This window comes from Lagenorhynchus albirostris, chromosome 8 (assembly GCF_949774975.1).
Source record: "Lagenorhynchus albirostris chromosome 8, mLagAlb1.1, whole genome shotgun sequence".
Taxonomy (NCBI): Eukaryota; Metazoa; Chordata; class Mammalia; order Artiodactyla; family Delphinidae; genus Lagenorhynchus; species Lagenorhynchus albirostris.
The window spans coordinates 15,778,994-15,800,135 of record NC_083102.1 but is presented as its reverse complement, the minus strand read 5'-3'; the positions used below and the strand labels follow the sequence as shown (position 1 = coordinate 15,800,135).

At 41.5% G+C, this 21,142-nt stretch overlaps 1 protein-coding gene across 2 annotated transcripts in view; it reads right to left on the bottom strand.

Moving 5' to 3' along the window:
- DGKI (diacylglycerol kinase iota) overlaps positions 1–21,142 on the bottom strand; it is a 447,808-nt gene that overhangs the window by 102,854 nt on the left and 323,812 nt on the right. For both annotated transcript variants that reach the window (XM_060155951.1, XM_060155952.1), the window contains one exon: positions 17,561–17,661. In XM_060155951.1, coding sequence (XP_060011934.1) covers positions 17,561–17,661 — 101 coding nt within the window. The remainder of the gene's footprint in view (positions 1–17,560; positions 17,662–21,142) is intronic.

Sequence of the window (21,142 nt, the reverse complement as noted above, 5' to 3'; positions counted from 1 at the left end):
TTATTCCTATTTCTAAAATGAAGAAACTCAGTCTCAGGAAGATTACGTAATATGCCCTGAAATGTCACAGCTATGAAATGGTGCACCCAGATTTCATCCCAGGCTTCTCTTCCTCGAGAACCCGTCTCCTGTGCTATTCCTCCATCTCGTCAAACTTGGGCCACACAGAGGGTGGAGTCTCTCCTTTCAACACTGAGCTCAGAGAGGTGAAGCTAGAAACTGCTGACAGGCTGACCAAGGAGTGAGGGGGGAATTACAAGTCCCGTATCCAGAGCTACACAAGAATTGGGGAAAGGCTGTGATCCTCGGGAAGCAAAGCGAAGGTAAGCAATTCCAGGCCGGGACAAAGGAGCATGGCCCTGGGACTCAGAAACCATGAGTCAAGCCACACACATTTTCATAAACACACTTGGCAGGGGTGGGGTCACTTTTAAAGACCCACCATTCCCTTCCCTTCCCTTTCCAGTAGGCCAGCTTCCAAGGGCCTGACAGACTGTGGATCAAGCTTATCCGAACAGTTGACAAGCTCTAACCCTGTCTGTAATTTGAGCCACAGAATTAAACTGACTATTTCTTACTTCATAAAGAACTACATGCAACTATAAAATGGTGAGCAGGATACTCATCATTATGGGGGTAGTAGAGATAGCAAGAGTACATCTGACTTTAATCAGAATTGTTATAGACAATCACATGACTTGTTTTGCTATTAAAATCGCTGCTTTAGAATTTCCCATATTGAGCTGAAGAGCTGATTGACAGTTAACGTAAACTAAATGTAAAACCCACGTTCTCACTTGAGGTGGAAAAAGTTCATTATGTCGGATGCTCAAGACATTCAAAACATTCGATATCATTAATCTGGTAGTTTTTTGCTAGTATAGGTATTTGCATACCATTCATTTTAACATTTATTCTTGGTAGATGACTCCATTCAGGGAAATCCCAATGGCAGATGTTTTTGATCGTTTTGATTACTCAATGAGCTTACATTGCCCTTGATTCTTCTGCAATATAGTATGTGAGGTCTCCATGCAAAGATAGGTAATCACGGTACCTACCTGTCCGGGTTATCGCGAAGATTAAAGAAGTCAGTGCCTGTAGAACACAGTATCTGCAAATCCACCCTATATTCACTCCTATAAGCCTTATCAAATTCATGGATTTTCCCTAATTCTATATCAATATGTACGGGCCATTCATAAAGCCTCAAGCCACTTTCAGCAGACCAAACGTGGTGACTTTTATAGCAGATAATGTGTTCTACCAAAGCTTCTAAAGGCCAGAACCTAAACCAAAGCATGTAACTAAAAGAACCAACCAAACCTGCAAGGCATCACAGCTGGCTGCTTTATGACCCAAGCAAAGACCCTCAGAGCCAAGGCAAGAAAGAGCCACCTTTGCTATGAAATCCACATGAAACTGTTAATGGGATTTATGAAAAGGGAGAAAACTCACAGCAGCTAATTCATTCACTGCAAGATACTGTGATGCATTCAACAAGGTATCACTGTGGAAAGAAAGGGCTGAAAGCTCAGCCTTGAAAAAGAAAGGATTTAATTATCTGACACGTGAGCGATTATAGTGCAATTCCTGTTCAAACAGAATTGCGGCTAAATGCGGCTATTTACCTATTCAAATCACAAACAAAACCATCTTCAATAGGATCATTAAAAGAAGGTGTGAAACCCTAGGGAAAAACTCCTCAGAAACTGCAAGGATTTACAAAGGTTGGATATTAAGCTCTAAATATATACATAAAAATTTTAGAATTGCAGTTTCTGTTAAGGCTAAATAAAAAGGTTGTCACTTTCTGAAAAGAACAATAAATGTAACAACAGGGTTAAAAATTCATAAAGTAGAAATGCATTTTGAACAGTTGGGGAAACCATCAAAAATACAGATAATCTTAGAATGAATGTATTTTATGTTAACACTCTTCAGAGATACATTTTTAAAAGCCTGACATTCCCTTAAGCATTAATTTTAGGTTTACTGACATAATCAAGACAGTTTGTTGAATATTCGCTATCTTTCTATCAATTTATATGCGGTCTTAAGAAACAAATAGTCTGAAAAAGAAACTGTTCCCTAGAAAATAACACAGGAGAAAAGCCAGGTAAGCTTGGGTTTGGCAATAACATTTTAGGTACAACATCAAAAGCATGATCCGTGAAATAAAAAGTTGATGAGTTGGACTCAATTAAAATGAAAACTTCTGCTCTGTGAAAGACGCTGTTAAGAAAATGAAAAGAAAAAACAGACTGGGAAAACAATCTTGGCAAAACACATACCTGATAAAAGACCGGTATTCGAAATATGCAAAGAACTCTTAAAACTCAACAATAAGAGAGTCAATTAAAAAAGTGGGCAGAAGATCTGAACTGACATCTTACCTAAGAAGATGTATAGATGGCAAATAACTGTATGAAAAATGTGCTCAATGTCACATGTCATTAGGGAATTACAAATTAAAACAACAATGTGATACAATTACATATCTACTAGGATAGCTAAAATTGAAAAAAACAGACAATGCCAAACGCTGGTGAGAACATGGAGCAACAGGAAGTCTCATTCCTTGCTGGTGGGAATGTAAAATGGTAGAGCCCCTTTGGAAGAGTGCTTAGCAGTTTCTTACAAAACTATACAAACCCTTACCATGTGATCCAGCAACTGCACTACTTGGTATTTACTGAAATGAGTTGAAAATTATGTCCCCACAAAAATTTGCCCATGAATGTTCATAGCATCTTTATTTATAATTGCCGAAACTTCAAAGCAACCAAGATGTCCTTTAATAGGTGAAAGGATAAACAAACTGGTTATCGCACTGTAAAATATTATTCAGCAACAAAGAGAAATGAGTTTTCAATCCAAGAAATGGAGGAAACTTAAATGTATATTGTGAGGAAATAAGCCAGTTTCAAAAGGCCACATGTTGCATGGTTCCAACTATATGGAATTCTGGAAAAGGCAAAACTATGGAGATAGTAAACAGATCAGTGGTTGCCAGGGGTTTGGGGGGAGGGACTGATGAATGGGTGAAGCACAGGGGGTACTTAGGGAAGTGAAGCTATTCTGTATGATACTGTCATGGTGGATACATGTAATACCTATGTGAAAACCCATAAAACTGTAGAACACAAGAATGAACCCTAACGTAAAGTATGGATTTTACTTAATAAGAATATATTAATGTTGGTGCGTCAGTTGTAACAATGTATCACACCAATGCAAGATGTCAACAATAGGAGAAACTGTGCTGGAGGCTGGGGGGATAACAGAGGGATATATGGAACTCTGTACTTTCACTTAATTTTTCTGTAAATCTAAAACTTCTCTAAAAAATAATGTCTATTAGTAAAAAAAAAAAAAAAAAAGCAGGAGAAAAGGGGGAAAAAAGAAACTGTTCCGAGTTTCCCTTAGACAGATATTTTGCTGATACCAGAGAATACTGACATACAGAAAAATAAACTTGCTTTCTTAGCCATAGTGTAACCACTATTCAGAAAGTCAACAGGATGATGGAATAAGGGGCTGGAGGGAAACAGCAAGGAGCAGAGGTCGTGGACCAGAGGAAGGAAGGAAAGCCCTAAGGGAGGATGGCAGGGGACAAGTGGAGTCTCTCCAGTTTACCTCGTTAGTTCCAAATGTGTCAGGGTTATCAGGGCACTAAAATTCTAACTTGATGGCTGACGATAATTAAACAGAATGAGTTGGCAATATTTCAATCCCTTTCTCCCCCTGTGTACCACAGGTTGATCGTGTGACAACCTGTCATTATTACCTGCCCACTGTTCACCTGGAACCAAGAGGAAAAATTAATGGGCATATTAGCATTCGAAAGGAAACATAACACCCTAAGAACTTTCTAGCTCACCATGCCATGCCTGGATCTGTCAAAGGTTTCACCACCCCGGTGCCTGTGATTAAAAATGATCCTAGAGTTTGAACTTCATAACTTGAGCTGAACCGAGTCCTCTCCATGGTTCATTTAAAATGTCACCCATAAGATAAAAGTAACTATGTAGTTTTCATTGCATTTGACTTGAGGATAATATTTTGAAGATGTGCTTTCCAGAAACTAGCAGGCTCTCTACAAATATGGGTTTCAAACTACACGTCAAATTCTGCTATTTATTCTGATGGCAACCCAAGGGACATACAGGTCATGTTTCTTTTTAATCCTCTTACATACTTAATAATGATCTTGAATAACAACTTGTGTATTTTCATTTAAGTTGGCCAATGTGCATTGTATATACAAGGGATTGTGCCAAAATACTTTTTCAGGTCAGCAAGTCATTCACTTAATTACACAGCAAACAAATTTTAAGGATTTTCTCGAGCCAGGGACAACTCCAGTGCCAGGAGTTGGGCATATAATACTAAGGAAGACACAGTACCTGCCCTCAAGGTGTCACAGGGGAGCGTGAAAAGGGGAGTGACATAAAAACATCCTGCTGATTATACACATTGTACGAGGAAGGCTGGTGGTCATGAACCCAGTGTGTTTTGGACTCAGGAGAGCTGCACATTCCCCAGGGCAGGATCCGCTTTCATAAGGAATTATTTCCCAAGTGAAGAAAACAATGACATTTGACAGGAGACACAAGAGTTTTTCTAGACAAAGGGAATTCTCTAAGCCTTAGATCATCTTTAGACTCTAAGAAACCAAGAGCATGAAAAGAAGCAAATGTTCAGGATTGAGAAAGAGGTAGGTGAAGAGTAAAAGGGGGTGAGGCCAAGGCCAGAGGCTTGTGGGTTTTTTTTTTTTTATGCTAAGGAGTTGGGGCTTTATTCTCAGAAAGATTGGCAGATGCTAAAAGGATTGCAGCAGAAAATGGTTTCAAGATTTACATTGACCTAGGGGGGCTTAATGTTGCCCCTAACTTGACTAAACTTTAGACAGGTTTCTCCCTGACTATAGGCCCCTGACCTCCCTTTTCATAGAGTACTTACTTTAGAAGACTCTGAATTATAAATTCTTTCTCTGCCCCTTTGAGAGGTAAATCTTCTCCCAGCCTTCTGCCAGCTCTACAACCCTGGACATCTTTCCCAAAGACCCAGAACCCATCCCTTTGACGTAATCGTTCACGGAAGACACTGCTCCAGTTCCTAGTCTCTATAGGTAGCTAATAAGTGACAATTTGCAAACACAGATAGCCTAATCAAATGGCTCAAGTCCTCTAGCACTTTTCCATTTGCTCACCCCAGTGATTGAAAAGTCTCCCGCCTTTTGTCACAGCAGAGTTCACTTTCTCTTCCCCATTGCCACCGTCTTGACCCCTACTGCAATAGTCTTGAATAAAGTCTTGCTTGCCTGTTTAACTTGTCCATGTGACTTTTCTTTGACAACATGTTAGAAAAATCATTGGCAGAGATGTGGAAGGCAAATTAGTGGAAGACAAGGTGAGTGGCAGGAAGGTGAGTTGGGAAGCTATAGAAGTAAATGAGATGAGCAATGCTGGAGTCTGGAATAGAGGAAGACAGTAAAGATAAGGGATAGACATGTGGGAGATGTTACGAATCAGCTCCATAATGAATTGGATGGTGAGAGGGAAGAGAAACCAGGGTGATTCACAGATGTTCAGAGTGGCCACGGCAGTTACAACCTTCTCACACACTTGCCTGACACCACAGTAGACAGTGGCCTGCTGAGCTGGAGAGAGGGAAGGAAAACCAAAAAGGCGGGAGGGGGGCGGTGGGAAGGGATAGGTGATGGAAATGATATAAAAGTGGCCCTTGGAAAGATGGTTGATAAGAAGCACTTACAAATGCCTCAAAGGCAATTGATAACACCTAAAATATCTGAAAGGGATTTCAGAGTTAGAATATTGTTACAGGCAGAATTGGGGAGAGAATATTCTCAAGCCTGGAGAATGAAGAGCAGGTGGAGGAAGCGGGGGGGGGGGGTAGGGGAGACTGTAACTCCCTAGACATCCCCCCAAGGCCCAGACCACATCATCTCAGGAACTAAGAGTAATCGATCCTTTTCTTCTTATCTTTCCAATCATCAGCATCTAGCACACGATGAATGGAAAAGCATAAATGAGAAAGAGAAATCCAGAAAAAAACACATTGAAGCTGTGTTCTGAACAAAGATGAAAGGAGTCAGAGGGAGAGTGCAACCCGATCACAGCTAATATGCTTAACATTGCATGAGTTTTCTTTTTTCCTACTTTGGATACATTTGGTTCATGCACTACCAGTAATAAAAGAAGAAAAGTAAAAGCAAAAGGTCCAATACTATCTTCTAGTAAATAACAGAAACCAAAGGTCCAGGTCAACCAGTTCTAGAAAATGTCATCATCTTCCAAGTTAATCTGAAGGTTTACTAACAATGATGTAAAGTTCTATTTTTGATGAAGGGAACTCCATTACAATGAGGATTCCTAATGTCACATACAATGGAATTCTAGAACAACAAAATGATTTATAAAATTCCCTGGAGTGCACTCCCAGTGTTAAATGTGATAGAAGCAATTAACTGTAAGGTTCTAGAAGGCACCTGACAATGGGCATTAGAAAACAATATAATGTTTGTCCAGGTACATTCATTAGGAAGGTAATACTCGCAAAATTCCGAGATACAGGGAAGAGCCACCACTGACAATTTACTGCCAGTGCTCTAGTATTTGGAAGGGAGATAACAAGCACTTAACAGTGACATGGAAATCTTGGCTACATGGGTTGGCCAGACAAATACATGTGAAAGTCAAGGTGAAATACTGTGTCCAAAAGCAAAAAGATTCATGACCGGACCCAAAATTTAGTTAAATACTATACTCAGAATGTTGTTTAGAGGGCTTCCCTGGTGGCGCAGTGGTTCAGAGTCCGCCTGCCAATGCAGGGGACGCGGGTTCGTGCCCCGGTCTGGGAAGATCCCACATGCCGTGGAGCGACTGGGCCCGTGAGCCATGGCCGCTGAGCCCGCGCGTCCGGAGCCTGTGCTCCGCAACGGGAGAGGCCACGACAGTGAGAGGCCTGCGTACCGCAAAAAAAAAAAAAAAAAAAAAAAAAAAAGATGTTTAGAGACACTCGTTCAATTCTCTTTCACAATTTTAACATCTTACTGTCAACTGCACATGGAGGTAATGGGCAAGGTCACCGACAGATATTGGAGAAACATTCAGTCATGCAGCTCTGAATTTGAGCTGATTGGATACATGTGAAGAATCATAACAGAAGATGTCCTAAAATCTGTTATAGGGGCCCAAGTCTCTTTGTGAAAGCAAAAAGAGTAAACAAATTATATACAGACAACTGCCGTGTAGAGATGTGAACGCGGGCAGTCTAAAGAAAACACAGTTCTAGCACCTGATAACCAAGGGAATGCTTTAATTCTGCTTATCAGTGACTCCAGAAGAGGGGCAGTGGATCAGTGATTCGGGAAGCCCAGTAAGGATTCAGAAAGAGTGCTTTCCACCAGTATGAACTATGAAAGGCCTGACGCTTTTATTCACATAACTAGCAAATAAAGTTGTGGTTCTAAATCATTCTGCAAAGAGGTTATTTTCAGACCAGCACATACTTCTGTCCTTTGCTCTGTTCAGTTCAGTATCTTTACCAATAAGTTGCATCAACATATAGAATAAGTATCCATCTTGTTGAGGATCAAAATCTGGCGTTATCTCTGACTACAGTGTTCGGCTGGAAATAGCCTGAAATTTATATTACCTTGCATTTAGATTTCCAATTTTAATTACTCAAATTCCAAAAGGAGCATATTTGGCTTGATAGTAGTTCAGGGCAGACAGAACCTTTAAGAAAAGGTCAGCATTAACATTTTAGGTTTCCATTTTCCTTAGCTCATTCTGAAGCACCTAAAGAAAGTAATTAGCTTCTATTCCAATTCCCTGAATTTGGAATAGCAGGGAGGTCAGGCCAAAAGATGCAAAGAGAGAAACTTGGAGGTTAGTGATACATGAGCCTGATTCCTGGTACCTAGAACAGTGCTTGGTACATAATAAGTGTTCAATAAATAGTTGTTACATGAAGAAGGGAATGAATGGACTCAAAGATTTGGGTGTGTGGCTGGTTACATCCTGGCCTTTTAGTTCAAGAATCAGGTGCCGAGTTACGCAGACAAGATGGTGCTTTCAGCACAGATGTGCCCCCCGCAGATCCATGATGGGATGGAGGCCCTCGTTCCCTCAGCCGCTGAAAGCGCTGGCTCTGCTGACAGCTCACAGCGGAGCCCCTCTCTCAGAAGGACGCAACCACACTCACGGTTCGCTTCCTCCCAGGGAACAGCCTGAACGATCTCCAATAACCCTTGCCTCAGTTGGGACAATTCTAAATGGCGATCCCAGATCCAGATGTCCCTGTGGGAGTGCTCTGCTGCAGTCGCCTCACAGCTCAGTCTGTCCCTCTGCCCACTGCTACTCCTCGCTCTCCACATCCACCGTTCCCTCCTGGAGAATCTCCAGTAAACCTCCTAACACGTACCGTTCCCTCCTGGAGAATCTCCAGTAAACCTCCTAACACATAAAGCTCAAAAGTCTCAGAGTGGGTTTCCCAGGGAACACAAACAAGAACAAGAACTACGACCCCAAATTCTTTTTTAAAACACATTTCTGTAGCATGGACATATATACACTACCAAATGTAAAATAGCTAGCTAGTGGGAAGCAGCCGCATAGCACAGGGAGATCAGCTCGGTGCTTTGTGACCACCTGGAGGGGTGGGATAGGGAGGGTGGGGGGGAGACACAAGAGGGAGGGGATATGGGGATATATGTATACGTATAGCTGATTCACTTTGTTATACAGCAGAAACTAATAACCATTGTAAAGCGAGTATAATCCAATAAAGATGCTAAAAAACCCCACATTTCTGTAAGTGCACAGCTATGTCTTTACAAAGCAGGAGGGTTGTGGTTAGAAAGTGTACTGGATTAGGAGAGCGGAGATGTAAATTCTTACTAAAATCCTGTCGCAGCTACGTGAGCCTGTGTGAAGCCACCTTTGTAAGTGTCCCTCTGCTGATGCCTGCGGCCAGTGTATGCGACAGCCGTCCGTAAGCTATGAGGCACTAGGCGGACACTAAGTGTTATTATTTATTATTAAACGTGGTGTTGTGACTTTGCAGTGGCTAATGCCACATCAAACACGCATTAACATAAAGAAAGAAAAAGTATCAAATCTATGCAAAGTTCTTAGAAGAAACTCTTCAAAAAGAAACATAACAACCACTTGAGTTCATATCCCAGAGCTGGCCAACTGGGAAGGTAACAACAAACCGGACTAGGTTGGTACATAAGCAGTGAGAATTAGTCATTATTTTGTGTGTGTGTGTGTGTGTGTGTGTGTGTGTGTGTGTGTGTGTGTGTGTGTGTGTGTGTGTGTGTGTGTGTGTGTGTGTGTGTGTGTGTGTGTGTGTGTGTGTGTGTGTTGTACACAGGATAAACCAACAAAAAGGAAAAATGTTCCTTTGGGCAAGACTTAAGAATATACCTGCAACTGATGGTTCTCATTACCCAAGGCTAAGTTTTAACAAGGAAAGAAGAATACAATGACAGTATGAACACTTCAGGCTATTTCCTTGTCTGAGACCTAACTAACATCATTAGCATCTAATAAAGCACAGCTCTGGAATCACTTCTTATTTTCTTGTACACAAAGCAAGGCTTTGGCTCATAAACAGAATTAGATAATGAAGGGGATTATATTAAAAATAAGATCATTGTCCTTCAGCCTAATATTCCCCTGGTATCTGAGTCTTGGAAGTTAGCAAGACAAGGAATGCACTCGTGTATAAGCCAAGAAGACCCCCAGGAACTGACAAGTCAGGGTCTCCGTGCTTACGAAAAAATCAAGGAGCTCAAGGTTCCAGATCTAACGTGCTGCTCGGCAATTCCTCCCAGGCCACTCACTGTCTCACTCTTCACATGGCTATTTCAAACCTTCCCTTTTCTTTTTCCCTGAACACGGATACACTTCCCTTCCCTACTGTTAGCTAGTAACGCTTGCTCCTTGTGTCACTAATAAAAGTAATCAGAATAGAACTTCTGCTTCTCCCTGGTACCAAATCCCCCAACATACCTGCCTCTGTACCCACTCCTCTGCCTTCCCTCCCCGTACTCTCGGGGACTGTCCCCACCCCTCCACTGTGCACTGGACCCCATCTCCACCTATCCAAAGGCATTGCTCCTGCAGCTGGCCCTCTCTCTCCTGAATCAAGTTCTCCCTTTCTAGTGGACTGTCCCATCGGCGCGCACACCAGCCTACACAGCTGAACTAGCTTACAAATTAAAAAAACCCAACAACAAACCTCCCTTGATTCCACATCCAGCCCCCATTCCATTTCTCTTCTTTCCAGTTAAACATCTCAGAAGGGCAGTCTATGTGGAATCGCTTCCTTTGGTCCCATTTGCACATGAACCTACTCTATTCACCTTCTTCCCTCTACAACCTCTTGTGAGGTTACTAATAACCACCCTCTATCCAAATCCAATGACCAGTTCTTAGCGTGCATCTCCCTCCACCTTCACAGAGCATTTGACCTAGTTGTCACTATTCTTTTATAAAATCTTCTTCTTCTCTTGGCTTCTAACCAGCAAGCTCTCCTGTTTTTTGTTTTTTCCTAGCTCACTCAGTGCTTCTTGGTCACCGCTGGGTCCTCTACATCTGCCCCAACTCTATGCACCAAGTTGCTGAGCCCAAAACCTCAGAGGCATCCTTGAATCACCCTTTCCTCCTACGCAGTGCAGCTAATCCATCGTCTGATCCTACCAGCATTACCTCCAAAACAGATCCAAAGTCCAACTGTTTCTCCCCAACTCTGCTACTTTAACTCCCTCAACTTCCAGCACACATCTCACTTGGAATATCATGTTAGCCCTGTATCTGGTGCGCTGATTTTTACTTTCACAACCCAGCAGTCAATTCTCCACTCAGCAGCCAGAATTATTCAGAATAAATGCAGACATGTTATACTCCTTCTCAAATAATTCCTGGAACTTCTCATAACATTCTGAATAAAACTTAAAGCCTCTCTACGGTCTACAAGCCCCCTCCACGTGCCAGCTCTTTCCTACGACTTCAAAATGACTTCATACCCTTCTCCACCCAACTAACCAGGTTCCAGCCACATGAACTTCCCTATTGTGCATTAAATAGTCCAAGGATGTTTGCACCACAGGGCCTTAGCACTAGCCACTCTCTCTGCCTAGGGACACTCTTCCCTCAGAAATCCAGGTGCATACTCAACCTTTACTTTTAGGTCTCTGCTTAAATGTTACCTTTTTAGAAAGTCTCTCCCTGATCACCTTATCAAAAATAGGATCCTTTGTCACTCTTGCATTATTTCCCATTACAGCACTTACTGCTATATCACTTATTCACTTGTCTATTTCTCCAAATGGAGTATAAGCTGTATGAGGGCAGGCACTCTTCAGTATCCCCGTCAACTGAAGTAGTACTAGAAATATGGTAAGCAGTCAACAAATACATGGATTTATGAACAGAAGATTTACTTGGGGGGTAGAGAAAGATCCAAAAACAGAAAATTGTCCAACAAACCAGAGTCTGGTAAATTAAGGTAAAGTCAGTTTAAATACAAAAAAGCATTTGAAATAGTATTGGGAAAGATTTAAAAACAAGTATGCTATTAAAAATATTTTATAAAAGAAAATAACTACTACTTGGAAGAAACAGGGAGCATAGTGATTAAATAAGTATTGAGAATGTCAGGTCCTTAGAATTTTCCTTAAGTTTCTTGGGCCTCAGTTGCTTTATATATAAAATGGGGATAACCATGCTACCTAGTACACAGAGATGCTGGGAGAATTAAATCATATGATATGTGTAGAAATATTAAGACATTTGCTAGCTCACAGTAATAGTACAATATGCATTAACTACAGCTATTTTTATTTATCAGCATTACATTTTCATTAAGGATAAATACAAGATACAGACAAAAGATAGGGGAGAACAGTAAAGGAAACTAAACACAAAACTCTGAGTAAATGTCAACTCAGGAAAATAGAAATAAACATAAACACTTGCAAAGCAATGGACAGTGCCCTTCAGAGGACAGACTGACATCATTTAACTCCTCAGACAGATTTCAAATGGAACGCCTACCTCCACCAAATGGAGGCCTAATCTCTACTGAACGGCCCTGTTGTCAACTTGTTAGGATGGGGAAAGGTTCAATTTTAGATGAAGCAATCGATAGGGGGAAAAAAAATCAGTGTTTTTAGCAAACTCATGAAGCAAAACGCACTTAACACGTTCTGATGCTTGCAGTCATTACGATAAATGATGTTGGAGCTTTAAAAACTTTCCTAAGTAAACATGTCAGGAGGAAAATTTTTAAGTCCTATGTCATTTCTACACGGCTAAACGTTTATTACTATATAGTACACCCTGAGGAAATATAGAGTTTAACCACTGCATTTAGCAGATAAGGCAACTGAAGCCTGAAGACGGTAAATGCATTGCCCAAGGTCATTCAACTAATTAGCGGTTAGATTGGCTTTTGTCATGCTTGCTTATATATTCCATCCCTTCCTTTCGTTATTTAAATGTTTACTAAGAAAATAGATACACAGTGTTTCCTTAGTTCTATCATAATCCTCATCAAATGAGGAAAAGCTCATTTGATGAGCTTTTTCAGGGATTATTTATGCTTTTCTTTTTCCACCACTGTTTGCTCAGAGTAAGCACTCAATAAATGTGTATTGAATAAATGACACTGTAATGTTACATGTCCTGGTTTCATCTTTCAATGCCTAGCATCTAGGGTGATATCCAACATATAACTGATACAAATGTACAGTTTTTGGAAGCATGGATTCATGCATGAGTGAATGGCTCCACCATCTTGGCATGTTTATCAAAGGCAATTGAATCATCCATAAAAACTGAAAACAATAAAAAAAAAATCCAGTGAGCCACATCCCCCCATTCTGAAGATGAGTGAAACACGGTGACTCACTTACAAAGAACAGCACAGGGAAAGTAAAAAGACAGGAACTTTACAGTGGAGAAGCCGGGCAAATACAACCTTAACGAAGAGAGCAGGTTACCATCACAAGCATGTCATGTGGGACTCAGGTAACCCCTGATATGACGGGATGGGAAGGGTACTTCGCCTCTGCAGTATTCTTTCTAAGAACCTACAACTCCAGTCTAATTATGAGTAAAACAACAGATGAAGCCATAATAGGGGCTATTGTACAGGTCACTGGCCTGTATTCCTCAAGACAGTCAAGGTCATGGGGCTGGGGGGTGGAGGAAAGACTGACAAACTGTCAGAGACCAGAGGAGACCGGGATTAGTTAACAGTAATGAAGCATTATCAGTTTCTGTGGCAAATGTACTATGGTATAAAATGTTTAACAATGAGAAAAACTGGGTAAGAGGTACGTAGGAACTCCTAGTAGTATCCTTGCAACTTTTTTGCAAATCTAAAGTTATTCCAAAATAAAGTTTATTTTTAAATATTCCATGATGGACAGCAGATGATGCACTTAAGAAATGTATGAGGACTTAAGAGAGGGACTTTGCAGATATCTGACCGGATCACTAAATATGGGTTTCACAGGTGTAAATGCCTTGCCATCGTAGCAGTCTCTTGTACTAGCTGACACAATAAAAGTAAATCAAATGATTACTCATATTTTCTTTCCGTAATCTTTAATATATACTAGTGTTTTCAATTCTATTTCTGAAAGTGAGAAAGAGAGTTGGAGGGTGGCGATGGTGTGTGCAGTTTGGTGAGAGGATATATATAAAAAAAGGGCAGCTGCTCTGAGCCCGGCTTGTGGACTTGCAGATTGAAGGGCAATGTCATAGCAGTGTCTTTTGGAATAGCAGCTCCAACAATCACAGCTACCATTTTGGGAAGGCTTGCTAATGTTGCCAGACTGTGCAGCGGGGCTTTCATATACAACATTACATGTAACCCTCAGCACCCTACGAGGCTGCAATTATATTCTCGTTTGAGAGATGAGAGATTTGGTCATCAGTAAAATTACTTTGTCAAGGTTGCAAGTGAGATTCAAACACAAATGTTTCTGACGCTTCTACTGAGTCATTAAACAGAAGACAAGGAAATTCCATTAGGACAACTGCCTAAATATCTAATTAGCCACAATCATTAGTCTTAACCAGATAATAATATACTGAGATAATATCCACTATATAGATACACTAAATTGTAAATGGCCAGATTAATATCCATGGTGCTGAGATACTGTATGTAAAAGGGTTGTTGAACACTGTACTTGATATACAACAGATGTTAGCAATGCCCCCCACCTTTATAGGCTACATCTGTTTTCCATTAGTTCCAAACTGGTTTTTACTTTTCTGCTTTAGGCCCTAGACTCGTATGAATTATCATGGCCACTCAGAAGTGCAGAGTAAGCTGATACCAGAGTAAAGTTTAGCCAGTTTACCGGAGATAGAGTTACATCTTGGCCAGTATCAAGTCATTCCAAATATAAACATGTATGTCATGTGTCAGTGAAACTTTTTTGTACTTAGAAATATAAGAAATTTAAAAAAACTGATTACCCTTTGCCTAGACTATATGATTATATGCTTTATTAAGAACTTATTTATATACTTCATTCTGATTATGAGAGTGAGTTTCTGCTATAATTATTATAGATTTACTTGAAGAATTTTTTTTTAATATGGCTACTTTCTCCTTATGTTCTATTTCAAGTTGAATAGACTTTCCTCTCTTGGACCACATAACCATTATCTTGAGGATTAATAATTCATAAATCCAGTGAAAAAACTATAACTGTTTTAAGCAAGTCTGAAATTTACCAATAAGAGCAGAAGGAGAGAAAGACTAACCCTCTCTGTGTTATCATTTTAGAGGAAATGCCGCCAGGTGAGTTGGGGCTAAAGGGAAGGGAGACAGGAAGTATTTAAAATACTATAGCCATCTTTCTCTCTGCCAAAATAAATATGGCGATGAAAAGGGCTGCCCTCCCGTAATTACCACGGAATCCTGCCTTACAGACAGAAGCAGGGCTTTGTAGGACAACAAACATCTGAGCTTGTAATCTAATGTGAATAACGATCCAGACACATGAGCAAGATTCTATTAAATGGTGAAGGAGAACAGCCACGTGCTGCCTGGATGAGTCACTTGGTGTACCATCAAGAAAGGGAACTAATTTTTTGAACCCAGGAATGCAGGACCTGCTCTAGTTCGGACTTGGATGTTGACAATCAATGAATGACCGAAGAGGATTCACCCGCTTTGTTCTTCCAGGATGCAGGTCAGAGCACATTCCTAGAGTCCCTTTTATCTAGATGTGTTCTATTTCATTTCATTAATGCTTCAGAAATAACCTATTTTGGCATGCACTGCACATTGGGATTTGAACTGGTTTTTGCCTTTATACTCAGTTTGAGCTGTCGGCCTTCCCATGAATCTGTAGTCACTTGCAATTTGGAGCCGGGGAAGAAAGGGTGAGTGTGAATAAGTCCATAAACCCCCAAGGACAGACTTTCCTGAGCAACCACAGTTGAGAAGCATCATCACCATATATTAACTGTAGAATGACTGAGTTGCCTGCTTTTACTTCTAATTCATATGTTGTTTTCCTCAAATCTTTAGAATGAGATAATGCTCTGATTCCCTCTTTGAGAGTTTCTTTGTTCTTCTGGGTCCCAAAAGACATGGCTGAATTTATTGGACTTACATCAAGTCACCTCCCCCAATTTGATATAAGAAGTTTCCTCACATAGATGTTTTATCACATAAGAGATGATAAGCAGAGTACTTGCCAGGAAATGTCATCTGGTAAAAACTCAAATCACAATTACCTCTGGCAATAGTGGACAGATAATGCCCCAGAAGAGATAAGAAGAGGTCATTGAAATCCACAGATAAGCTTCAAATCTCATTTCAGCCAAAAATTTCAAAAGCTTCCCCACTCCTAACTGACTCTCCTCAGAGTTGACAGTAAGCTGCAAAATATTACTGGCTTGAGATCCAGTCTCTTTTTTAATTTTTCAAACTTGTAAGCTATTTGTTTAGAAGTTTGTAAGAAAAAGAACATAAAACACCATTCTTTTATCATTAGTAGCCTCTAAAAGTCAGTTTAATTTACACTGTTTGCAATCTCCCATTGCAAACGTATAGGTCCACCACCTTACGGTTAAATTAGATTTTGTGCTAGTCTGGCCCGCATAATCTCATTTACATTAGAAAATATAATCTGCCATTGGCAGAAGGGGGAAATGCAGAGGCTCAGGGAATTGTTCCTCCTCCACCTCAAAGCATTCCTACCAAAGGGAACAGGAGTGAAGGATGGAGCGAGAAGGCTGGGGAGAAGCTGAAGGATACTGACGTTTACGGAAAAGGATGAAGAGGGTTGAGGAAGCTGAAGCAGTGAAAGGATGGAGAGAGAAATTCCATACAGGATGCCCTGGTAGGTTTAGTGCCTGAGTTACGGGGGAAGCGGATCCTTGCTCACTGTCACCTCCAGATCTGAAAGTCCCTGCCCCACCCTGAGACTGTCCCTGGATTTCGGGACTTCCATCCAGTACACCCCACTACAGATCACAGGTTCAGGAATCAGAGCTCAGAAATGTGCCCCCTACGCCACTCCTGCCAGTTTTAACTATTTTCATCTTCTACACCTTCAGGCAGGTCCACACTTGGGGCCAGTTAGGGTTTTCGTTCATAAATCCCTGGTTCTCTACAACGCTCCCTTCTCTCTGTTGGCATCCCTGCCTGTGCCCTTGGACACTGGCCCTCATCTTCTCTGCCTTTACTGCACTTGACTACTGGCCCCCACAATGAAGAAGGAACCGAGAACCCTAATATCCAACACACCTGTAGAGTCTTAACTGCTTCTGGCCGACGTTCCCCAGTTACCTCATATATTTTCATGGTACAGACAAAGATCTAAAACGGTGACTAGGATGTAAAAAATGTCCAATAAATATGGAATATTGAGCAAGGTGAACTAACAGTTATATATAGTTAAAGAAGCATAAGGAAAATACGAACATTGAAAAGGAATTTGTATGTTGACTCAACTTAAGGTTTCAGAAGCACTGTCACCTCATGAATGACTCATTTTACCCTGACATTTACTACGCTGTGGGCCTTTCTTTGACGTCATACAATCACATAACAGCTAGAAGTGAAGGACGTGTCTTCCCAGATAACTGTCACACTGGCATGAAGAATGAGGACAGTATTTGGTAATGCAGCCTCCAGGAAGAGACGTGTGCTGTGTCAAGAATTTTCTAGATGTTACTATACCATGTTGTATCACCATCATTCTGCTTTTCTCATTTTAGGTCAGCCTGGGAACTAAAATGGTTAATAAACCAAGAGACCCTTACGTGGCATCAAGAGCAGAACTAGTCTATTCTGATTTCCCTTTTCTAGTTCCATCTTCTTCAGCCCACAGAGCGTCACTTGGGGTTCCCATGTTACTACACTTCCCTTCATTTCTTTAATCATGACTTTCAGACACAAGATGAATCTATCCATCAAACCAAGGAGGACCAAGAAGCTGAAAACAGGCTGATCCCGTGATATCCATTAGGCACTTCCAACTTACAAGCTTCCCGGAGCTTCTCTTTGTCATAGTGGAATCCTTCATAGTCTTGTAAACTGATTTTGTTCACCCGGATCCTCAGACGGTCTGGGACAGACTGGGGACTGTAAAACAAGAACCGCATGGTCAGATATCAAGGAGAGAATGGAACTGGGAGTCATATGCACCTGGACGGACTAAAGGCAATATCATCTCTTCTTATGAAGAAGAAAGAGTTCACATTCAAACCAGAATCATGGGATCTTGATGAGAATACGGCAATTATCTGGAGAACGCTTCTCTGCAAACCTCAAGTTTCTGGAACGGAGGCAAGAACATGGGAATAAGCAGAAAAAGCTTCTGGAGCCCACTCATTTTTTTTTTCTTTTTTACTAACTTATTAAAAACTCCAATAAGATTCTGTGTTCAGTTCCACGATAAATGAGATGCAGCTAATCTGAAGTGCTGAGAAGTGGTGTAGAGCTGGAAAGAACTGCTTTAGCAAATATGCCCATAACAGCTTGGCTCTCAGAAGAGACAGGAAAACATAAAAATCAAACCAAGAATCCAGAGAGCACGGGGCTGAGAATGAAATGGCCCCACACACCTCGAACTCCCTGGGGCGCTTCTCAGTCAAAGCCAATTACAATGAATGCTGCCTGTGATGGTGCCACTGAGGACCCCAAAATGGACCGAAAAGTGTTAAAACACGTACAACGTGCATTCTTTAGGAAGAGGAGGAAGTATTCAATTCATTTTAAAGGAATTCAAACTGGTTCAGGATAGATAGTGAACAATTAAAAGGGGGTCGTACCAAACTTTCTGAAGCATCCCATTCACCCTCAGAAGGCTTTTACCTGGATTCCTTGGACGTTTTTAACCAATATTTTCCAAATAGTTTAATCATGGGCATTAGTCGAGGGAAATAATTTGATCTTCATCATCACCACTATGGAACAGTACATTTATTCAATATATTAATATAACACAATCCCCATTTGTCTTTATTGCTTCTCCTGTCTTATATTATGGGGTAAAAGCCCCCATTGACTGAAGCAGAAAGAATAGCATTAGTCCTCAATTCACTTCAGGAAAAGAAAGAAAGAAAGGAAGGGAAGGAAGGAAGGAAAAGAGAGAAAGAGAAAAAGAAACAAGGAAGGAAAGACGAGAGAGGAGGAAGGGGCGAGAGAGAGAAGAAAGAGGAGAAGGATGGATGGAAGGACAGAGTGATACTTTAAAAATATTGGCAGGATGCCTCTACCCCAACCTCAGACACACATGCACTCACACACACAATTTCACTGCAGCTCTGGAAGAGGGAGAAATAATTTAAATTTCATTCTCTTGTCTAAAAACTCATTTTAGGGCAAAGTGTAACAACTCCTTCCATACATACCCCAACTGAACAGGCACTGGTGAATAAAACTGACATGCGTAAGTTGGGATGGGAGATGTGGTTTAAAGCACATTTGTGAATGAGCAGAACAGACCTTTAATATCACACGTACCCACACCGCCATTTACAGGTAGGCAACCTGAGATTCAGAAAGGTAAAGTGATTTTAAGGTCACAGAGCTACTAAGTGACAGAGCTGGGAGCAGAGTCTTGGACTCTTCATTCAGCCCTTTCATGCTCCTTCTATTATACGATGCCAAGAATCCCACAGATTGACAGCAAAGCCATAGAGCCCGGATTAGCAGAGTCGGACGATCCCTACGTGATGCTCAGACTCTTGGTCAATGAACAATCGACAGGGGGCTGGCTAAGTAAACTGTTGGTACAAACAGGAGAACGCGGGGCAAATATTACAAATGAGTGCCTACCTTTAAAAGAAAGTCTGAGTACAATATGTTGTTAAGTGAAAAAAAAAAAAAGTCATCGAAAATTACATATGGCATAATCTCCTTCATGGGAATTGTGGAATTTAGGAGTTTATAGAGAAGTGTCTGAAGAAAACGTTCAGTAAGCTGTTTGAGATGGTTACCTGTACATGGGGGGATTTGGGGATTATTTTACACTGAGTATCATCATTTTTAGAAAAATAACGCAATTATTTTAAAGGTACGTCAATAAGTAAATCAATGGTAACTCAGGGCAAGAATAAAAGTAAGGATTATATCAGTGTTAGGTGTTAGATGTAAGTAGATAGGAAAGAATTATTAACAGAGTAATCACACACCGTTTACACCAAATGCTGATTTTGAAATTAAGAGGGGCCTGATCTTTTTTTTTTTTTTTTCGGCTGCACCACACGGCATGTGGGAAGCTTAGTTTCCCCGACCAGGGATCCAACCTGTGTCCCCTGCAGCGGAAGCGCGGAGTCCTAACCACCGGACCGCCAAGGAACTCCCAAGAGGTGCCTGATCTTTTTAATGTCAAGTTCACTCCAGTGAACTGCAAAGATTATTATTAGCAAACACTCTCCTGCAAGCGTAGCAGGTAAAAGGGAGGCTGGAAACATAGAACGCGGTGGCCCATCATACTCTGTAACAGGAGAAGAGAGAGGGCAGAGGCTGAAAGAGCTCCGCCAAAACACTTTTTGAGGTAACAGCGGATCTAGTGGCAGTGAGTTCTGGTCCTCTCCAGCGAGCTGGAGTCCACAGCTGGCTATGGCACCTGCCAAGTTGGAAATGGGATTCAGAGAGTGACTGCAGACCGGTCCCCGCACCCCTCCTCCAGGGGGCTGCCCGTGGGCTCACCAGTGTGAACCACCCTTCTCAAAATCCAACACTGTCTGCTGTCTGTCCACACACGTCTGCCGTCCAGGTTCTCATCTGAACCCACTGATTCCCACCACGCACTACTGCCCCTGAACCACAGTCTCCCACCAATCTTATAGAACTTTCCAGGTCCCCTATGAATTCATACATTATCTCACTTCATCTCCAGAATGGAAAAGAGTGGAGACTCTCACTAACCAGCCGACGCTCTGTTCCTTCCACTTCCTACACATTCACTCTTCTGCTCTCATCTCCCATCTTCTCCCAACAACCTGCAACACATCCCACTTTCCCACCAGTGGCAGCTTGCTTAAAACCAGCCTTCTGACTAGGGTACCTGGTATTTGGCCTGCTATCGAATGGTGGCCCAGATCAGGCCAATCAGGAAGGTTGAGGACATTCACCCAGAGGGTCCCTGATGGGTAATCCCTTTGAATTACTCTGGACCCTGGTATAAAGAGTAGGTACAGGAGGCAGCTCAGCAAAGTGGTTAAGAGCTCAGACTCTAGGTCAGATGGACTGGATTGGACGTAAAGTTCTTCCAGTTATTGGTTAATCAGGACACTGTGCTTCAGTTTCCCCACAGGAAAGGTGGGGATAATAACAGTATTCACCTCACGGGGATGTTATGAGAATTAAGTGAGTCAAAACAGGTGATGTGCTTAGAGAAATGTCTGGCACATCGTAAGTGCTCGATATTAGGTATTATCGGTATAATTATTATTCTGAAGCTTGTTCTTTCAGGTAAGGTTCTGCCTAATAAGCACTAGCATCTGCTGCTGCCAGGTATTGGAAGGAGACTAGGGCCTATGCAGGAACTCCCTAGATACTTCTAACAAGCTGCTGGGCTTCCTCCGGGGGCAAACCGTCTAGCCTGGCTGGTGTC